This window comes from Lactuca serriola, chromosome 7, assembly GCF_051521515.1.
Source record: "Lactuca serriola cultivar US96UC23 chromosome 7, Lser_US96UC23_V15, whole genome shotgun sequence".
Lineage (NCBI taxonomy): Eukaryota > Viridiplantae > Streptophyta > Magnoliopsida > Asterales > Asteraceae > Lactuca > Lactuca serriola.
In genome coordinates, this window is record NC_136414.1 from 47,120,188 (window position 1) to 47,128,312 (window position 8,125).

At 32.8% G+C, this 8,125-nt stretch overlaps 1 protein-coding gene across 1 annotated transcript; it reads right to left on the reverse strand.

Annotated features, from left to right (window-relative positions):
* Positions 1-4,276: 4,276 nt before the first annotated feature.
* LOC145063325 (cytochrome P450 Tp9025-like) lies at positions 4,277-6,831 on the reverse strand. Its single transcript, XM_079010915.1, has 2 exons — positions 5,921-6,831; positions 4,277-5,145 (listed from the first exon to the last, which is right to left on the reverse strand). Exons 1-2 carry the CDS (start codon positions 6,800-6,802, stop codon positions 4,531-4,533), a joined length of 1,497 nt encoding a protein of 498 aa, XP_078867041.1. The 5' UTR covers positions 6,803-6,831; the 3' UTR covers positions 4,277-4,530.
* Between the last annotated feature and the right edge of the window lie 1,294 nt (positions 6,832-8,125).

Below are 8,125 nucleotides of genomic sequence, written 5' to 3' on the forward strand. Positions count from 1 at the left end.
CGTAGATCATATACAATTAGTTAAGGTAAACAAAAAGGGCATATAGGAGTTGGCAAACGGTGAAGGTGAGCACTCTCACGGTCGTAATATTTTTTGGTGAGATTAACAACTCTTTTCTTGGTTGCAACAAAAATTTGTTAGGGTTTTATATTATCCCAAATATTAATAACCACTTATCTGAATAGTTATATGGTTTTATGTAGTTTTAGTTTCCTAATTAAACGGTATGTCTAATAAAATAGGATTTATTTTAATTTTTTTTTGTGATTTTCTGGTTTTTAGTTTATTATTTATCTAGTTTCCTAACTTTTAAATATGCTAATAATATAAGATTGGTATTATGTTATTTTAAGTTAAAATACATATGTAAAGGGAAGTCAAAATTTTAGGAATGGTCATAAGATAAATTATATGATTTTTTGAAGTTGGTTAAATGTATATACACCTATTGTAAAAAAAAATAAAAAAAAAATAACAAAACAAAACAGACATGGCCCCTTCGGTCCTCAATAACATCCACGATTGGATGGAATTGATTGTTAATCTTTTGGTTTTGTAGTGAAACACAGAGAAGTAAGACCGAAAAGAAGTTAGTACATTTGAATCCGATTCATACTTTTATGGATGTATCTAGGGGTGTCAAAAAAACTCAAACCCGATTAACCCGACCCGACCCTAACCCGAATAAGGTAATTAGGGTCGGGTTCAATAGGGTTAGAATTCCAAATCGGGTTATTCGGGATAACCCGACAAACCCGATTTGTAGTTAGGGTCGGGTTTATGGTTGATTTTTACAAAAAAATCGGGTTTCGGGTCAACCCGAATAACCCGGTTAGGAATTCACAATCTTTATATATTTCACTGCTCTTTACTTGAACTATACAAAAAGACTACAATCCTTTGAAAATGTAAATTTTTGTGACTCTAGAAGCATACGAGGATCAAGTAACTCCCATTTGTGAAGTTGAAGTCCAAAAAGATATAAAACCTCCGCATCTCAAAATTACTAGAGCGGCTGAGAAAGTAAAGATTTTATTTTGATAGTTATTTCTACTTTAAACTAACTATAAACATGAATAAACTACAGGGTGTTTATCGCTAACTAGAGATTGAAAGTTCATCTATTTAATATTTATAATGGAAGAACTCTTTTAACTATTGTGGTATGCATGTTTTCTCGTATGTTGTAATAACCATGAGGTCCATGATCTTATATTTTTAATTTGTTTCAATTTTTATGCATTCTTGATGTTAAGAAAAGAGTAAAAAAGGGTTTGGATTTATATCAGATTGCACTCTTGAAAAAATCATATATATTATGTTTAAATTAAGTGTTTAGTGTACTAACCCGACTAACCCGGCTAACCCGACCCTATTAACCCGAAACCCGATTAACCCGAACCCGACCAACCCATACCTTAATAGGGTCGGGTACCGGGTTAAATTATTTTTTTATGAAAATCCGACTAACCCGACCCGTTTAACTCGAAACCCGATCGGGTTGACCCGATTAACAACCCTAGATGTATCAAAAAGTAACCATGCACTCCTTATGTAATAGTTATGTCACCCACATTCATCACATGCCAACATTACATAAGTATAAGGGCCTAATATGCCATAATGGCAACTTTAGGATATAAACTATAAGTATATCCTAAATAACAAAACATTACGTAAATGGTCCAAGGCCATCTATCTAACATTGTCATTTCTCGCTATAACACTAGATTTTGTAGATAATATCGAGTAAAGTAATTAATTGGTTTTTGAATTATTGTCAAATGCCTTTGTCTTCCCTAGACTTACGTCATGTTCCCGAATTTAATTTGACAAGGGAAAAAAATTGATGAAAATGAGAAGAAAATATAAGAAATTGGTGTTCGTGAGTTTTATTAAAGAAAAGAGGTGAGAATAAATGGAATGAAACTTTATCTCGTAACTTTCCTTCCAATTTGGAAAGATTTGGAAAGAAATAAACACAATGTTTAATTTTTCTTTCACTTATCTGCAACTCAAGAACACAAAAATAGAACTTTTTTACATTTTTATTTTTCTTATTTTCCCTCCTTACTTTCTTTCCTCTTCTTTTCTTTTCTTTGCTAAAACCCAGGAACTAAGCGGAACTAAGCGTTCATCAAACTTTTTACTTCTTTCACTCTACTTTCTCTGTTGGATAGAAATACCACACAACAAAACCCTTAATTAGTTTTATATCCTAATTATAGACTTTATATATTTGCATACAATTGGTTTAGTTAAATCCAACTAGTACTAGCATCAGAGCTTCATTTTGAGTATGTCCAAGTATATGCCAAAGACAACAATGATGTGATAGAATTAAGACCGCAAAAGATTGGAGAAAAAAATTACATTAGTTGATGCTTATGAAATACCAATTATAAGGTGTGGGCTTTAAAGATGCGGGTACATTTTCTAGCACAAGGTGTATGGGAAGTGATACAAAATAAGAAGTCAAATAATGCTTGGATTACATGGCATTGGAAGTGGTTTATCAAGCGGTACTAGAAGACGTGTTGCTTACTGTAGTGGAAAATGATACAAGAAAAACAGGCGTGGAAGACGTTTCGAATGATACATATGGGTGTCGAACGGGTCAAAGAGGCGAAGGTTCAAACATTGAGAAGTGAATTCAAGGTGGTTCATATAAAGGATGGTGAATCAATTGAAGAGTTTGTCGTGAAATTGACTACGATCGTTATCCGTTCCCTTGGAGAGAAAGTCGAAGAAATATTTGTGGTAAAGAAGTATCTTCGAGTCGTTCCGTTGCGATTTATGCAAATCGTAACCTCTATCGAACAATTGGGTGATCTACAGAATATGTAAGTAGAAGAAGTTGACGACCGTCTCAAGGTCTACGAAGAAAGACTTCATGGGTTTAGACAGAAATATGGAGAGCAAGGTTTAGGCATCTCCAACCCACCCCCAAACTCCATTTCTTCCCCCATTCTTCTCCAACTTATCCCATTTTCACCTCTATTTTTGGAGATACGAATAGTATTCCCCCATATATGGGGGAATACTATTTATATCTCCAAAAATAGAGGTGAAGTTTGGTTGCCAATATTAGTCACTCTCATTTTTATTTTATACATTTCTAGTTTATTTTTTCTACTAATTATAATTTAAATGTAATATTTAACATTTATAATATCATGTTATATACTAATTTGTATTAATTAATCATAAATATAAAGTTTAATTAGTAGAGGGGTGTATTTGATAATATATATAAGTTATAATAATGGAATATTCTAGGAATATATTTTTGGGGGTAAAAAAATAGGATAAAAAATGGAATAGGATTGAAGATGAAACACTATTTACTCAAATTTTTAGTCCGTTTATAGGGGAAAAAATGAAGATTGGTTTGAGATGATCTTAGTGCTTAAATAAGACGAGGTTCTTACTCTCTCTAACACCTATGTACATGATCTTTAGTGTTTCCCATGCATCCTTTGATCAATATTTGCTTCTCTGCAGTTAACAAAGTAAATCCTTGATTAATGGTGGTGAGTGCCTTTTTATCTTTCTTATGTCATCTTAGTGGGAGTTGAATGAAGACTTGAATCCTATTAAACTCAAAATCACCATTGTAGGTTATGACATCCCATTCAATAGAATGGGGAGTTCAATCCCCATTGAACTCTACATTCTCTCTCCACACACACACACACACATATATATATATATATATATATATATATATATATATATATATATATATATATATATATTATTTTTTGTTTCAAATTTTTTATTTTTAATTAATGTTATTTTTAAATTCTTAATTTAATGCTAATTAATTATTTACAAAATAACAATAAATAAATAAAATGATAAATGATGTGACAATCTATTAAATTGTATGGAATTTAATGGGATGTAGAGTTTAATAGGTAAAATTGTATTGTAAATGGAATGTATCTGTGTGAATTCATTGAACTCATTTGCATTGGAGATGACCTTATTTAGTTTTAGGGATTCTTGGCTCCATGAAGTCCCATACATCTTGATCTTGCATAAACACCATTATCTTGATGGCCCAAGCAACATAATTGTTTATGGACAACATTGGACAATGTATTTTCTGACATTCCATGGGTTTGATGAAGGTTTTTCAAGGAAGGTTGTAATACCAAGTGTAAACTTGCAGGTTCTGTTAATGCCTTTGGGCACAAGGAATCTATATAACATAGGGACAAAAGAAGAAGCATAGACAGGAAAAGAAGAAGAACAACAAGGGAATGATAAGTAAAATATAAACTTGCTAACTAAGTTTTATTACTTATCATAACCAAAAACTAAATGAAAACATCAACGTGCTTACTCCTATCTATACTAAAGAAAATTGATACCTAGTCTAATTCCAATACAGAGGAACAGATAAAGACTAATGCTAAAATAAGGAAAGTTTCCTAAACGCCCTTTGCTCTTTATTCTGAATTAACTCCAACAGTACTTATATCGCTCAACAACTTTTTGTCTTAATTTTTTCTCAAGTTCTTGTTAAAACGGAGAATATAGATTTGGCGTTACCATCAACGGAACTTTCTTTATTGCAACACCTCCATCATTTTCTGTCATATCGATATCTTTAGGGATTAATTCAGAAGGAAGTTTCCAGTTGAAATAGTATAGCATTTGAGCAAGAGCAGACTCGATAGAAGTCAAACCAAAATTAATCCCAGGGCACATTCTCCTCCCTGATCCAAATGGAACAAACTCAAAGTTTGTTCCCATGAAATCAATACAAGACATTTCAAATCTCTCTGGTTTGAAACTTTCTGCATCATCCCAGTATTCAGGATCAACTGCGCATGCAAAAGCATTGACAATCACTTTCATTTTCACTGGTATATCATAACCATCGATTTGACAATGCTCTCTACATTCTCTTGGAAGCAACAAAGGTAGAGGAGGGTGAAGCCTTAGAGTTTCTTTGATTACGCATTTAAGGTAAACCAAATCTGCTAACTCGATTTCACTAATTTTCTTCTTTCCCTTAAATGTTTCTCTCACTTCTTTTTGTGCCTTCTCCATCGCAATGGGGTTTCTCATCAATTCTGTCATTGCCCATTCGATTGTCATAGCACTTGTATCAGTGCCTCCAACAAAAATATTCTGTGTTGTTAGGAAATGGTTAGAAAGTCAACAAGTGCTCCATATGTTGCATAATATAAAACAAGATTGTGGCTTTCTTAGTTTGATTATTTCATGTTACTTATGTAGTTATGTTGTTAATTTTTTTCTATCATTTATAAATAAAAACTATTATAACACATGCATCAACCATGAGTTCTACATAGTTAAAGACATCTCACTAAAGCATAGACAAATTCCCTAAATGTTTGCCCTTTTAATTAAGTGAGAAAAGATAAAATCTCGAAGTCTCTAAAAACTGTTAACTTTTTCCAAGCTCCATTGGCTTCACGTTAAGTACATCAGTTCATCACGTAAGAGTTAACCTTTTTAGCATATCTAGACATTGATAACCGTGTTGTTTATATACGCTAATTTTATGTGTTTATATTAAGCATGATGTATTTATGTAATTGTACACCAATTTAGCTTCGATCTAATATAGAATACCATCTTATATATATATATATATATATATATATATATATATATATATATATATATATATATATATATATATATATATATATATATACATATATCACTATATAATAACATATCAGCAAAATTTCGACCAATATAATTACTAAAGAATTATATTTTCGGTTAATTTCGTTATTATCATCTTTTATATGTTACATTTTTTATATAATTTGTCAAATAAAAAAGTAAACTGTCAAGTGAAGATTGTAAAGTATTCAAATAGAATGTGTTGCGTGCATGAAATATGAAAATAAAATAAAGACAACGAGCGTACCTCAAAAACAGCCTTGATGTTGTTGTCTGTGATGGGGATCTGTAGGCTACCGCTCTCTTTGATAGTGAAAAGAACATCAAGAAGATCACCTTCTGATTCTCCATTTCTTTGTCTTTTAATTTTCCGTTCCTCAAAAATATCATCAAAAATCTTATCAAGACGTTTGTGAATCTTCATCAGCTTGGATTTCAATCCAGAAATTACCGAAAGAAACTCAAACTCAGGAAACAGATCTGCAACATAAAACCCACTCACCAATCTCCCCAACTCCTCCACCAATTCGAGCAATACATCTTGTTGTTTGCAGTTACCACCAAACGATGATTTACACACGATGTTGTTGATCATTTTCGTTACCTTGTTACGTAAGATTACAGGCTTTCCACAGGTTGATCGAATGAATTCGATGAGATGATCGACTTCTTGCTCCCTGAAACCACTGAAAGTTCGAACCTTTTTGGCACTTAAAAGTTCGACTGTGATGATCTTCTTCATCTGTCGCCAGTAATCACCGTAAGGGCCAAAAGCGACGTCGGAGCTCCCGTACAACATAATATCAGCGAGTAGTGAGTAGGGGCGGCTGGCGAGGGCGAGATCATTGGTTTTGAAGACGTCTTTTGCTAAGCGAGGTGATGAGACGATGATGGCAGAGACCTGGCCAAGTTGCATGTGCATGATGGGACCGTATTTCTTAGCCAAGTCACGTAATGCATGTTGCGGCAGTGCTCCGGCCATCTGGTGGAGGTTTCCGATGATGGGTAGTTTTGGTGGGCCTGGTGGGAGGTTTAGAGATTTGGAAGCAGTGGGTTTTTTGTTGAGGATGAAGTAGAAGGAAAGTATGAGAGAGAATGCGACGAGGAGGAATGTGATATCGACGTCCATTGTTGTAATTTGTAATTTAGAAATGAATGGGAAGCTCTGTCTATTTATGGTAGGGAATGGATATTTGCAATTTTGCATGATTACGTTGTTGACCTTTAATTTCCGTTCTATTTTCGATTACTATTTGCCATCACGGAATCTTATTCCGGCTAAAAAACAAACAACAACGTAAAAAACGAACATCACCATTCCAGAATGGTCTCACTGCAGAATAAGAATATATATATATATATATATATATATATATATATATATATATATATATATATATATATATATATATCCTTTTAATGAAATTAAAGAAATAATAATCAAATATATACCAGCGACCTGTTGTCATTGTATGGGGACCTATAACGACTGCGTACATGTCATAGGGGATAGCTATAGGATATAGATTGACATATAGCGACGACATAGTTATGGCTATAAGTTAAGGTATAGCAGCAACAAGTTGTTGTAAGTTGACTTATGGCCACGAGTGAGTCAATCTATAGTCATGATATAAATACCCATCTCTAATGGATTAAATTTATAAAAAATTATATGCATTGTTGTGTAGGAAAGAGAATATATACATTCAATTTAATTCTTAAAAAATTCATAAATTTTTTATTATAATTCTATTGCACCGTTCAATGGTCATTCAACTTCACACTCTCTCTATATTATATTCATATTTAATCTATTAAACTCTCATATAACTTCCATTATGGATGGCCTAAGTCACTTATGACAATGACATGTCATCGCTATGGTCTGTATACATAATGTATATAAGATATTAAACTAGTAATACCTTGATGTCCAAGAGAAACTATGTAGATGAAACAAAGGAGAAACAGGAAAAACTGTGACAAAGGATTTTATTGTTGTAGATCTCTATCTAAACTAACGAATACATGTATTTATTTATACTAATGAAAGCAGTAACCTAAACCAATACGTAATACTTGTTAAGCAAGCACACAACTTCCTAATCTAAATCAAATACTTAAAATAAAAAATGGTTTTTCAAAAATATTCATGCACTCATAAATTCGATTAACCCAACAATCACCCCCTTAATCGGATTGGTCATACCTCTCGTTCACAACAGTGTTGAATCACTATCTTCCCGAACCATCCCGATTTTTCATAGATACCCGACCTTCACCTCGGTCACATCCAAAGTCTTCTCTCAATCCATTTGATTGTTAACAACACATGTAACATATACCATGACATCCTGTTGGACATGTTCATTTACATCTAGACTTTTTTCATGAATTCATGACCTCTCCCTGGCCAGATCCAAAGCCATCTGATTTGAACTTCTACCGC

Bases quoted from the DNA above. Each gene is read 5' to 3' on its own strand.
- LOC145063325 (XM_079010915.1), bottom strand. From the start codon at position 6,802: ATGGACGTCGATATCACATTCCTCCTCGTCGCATTCTCTCTCATACTT. The intron at 5,146-5,920 runs GTACGCTCGTTG...CTAACAACACAG, and splicing joins ACATCAAGGCTGTTTTTGAG to AATATTTTTGTTGGAGGCAC.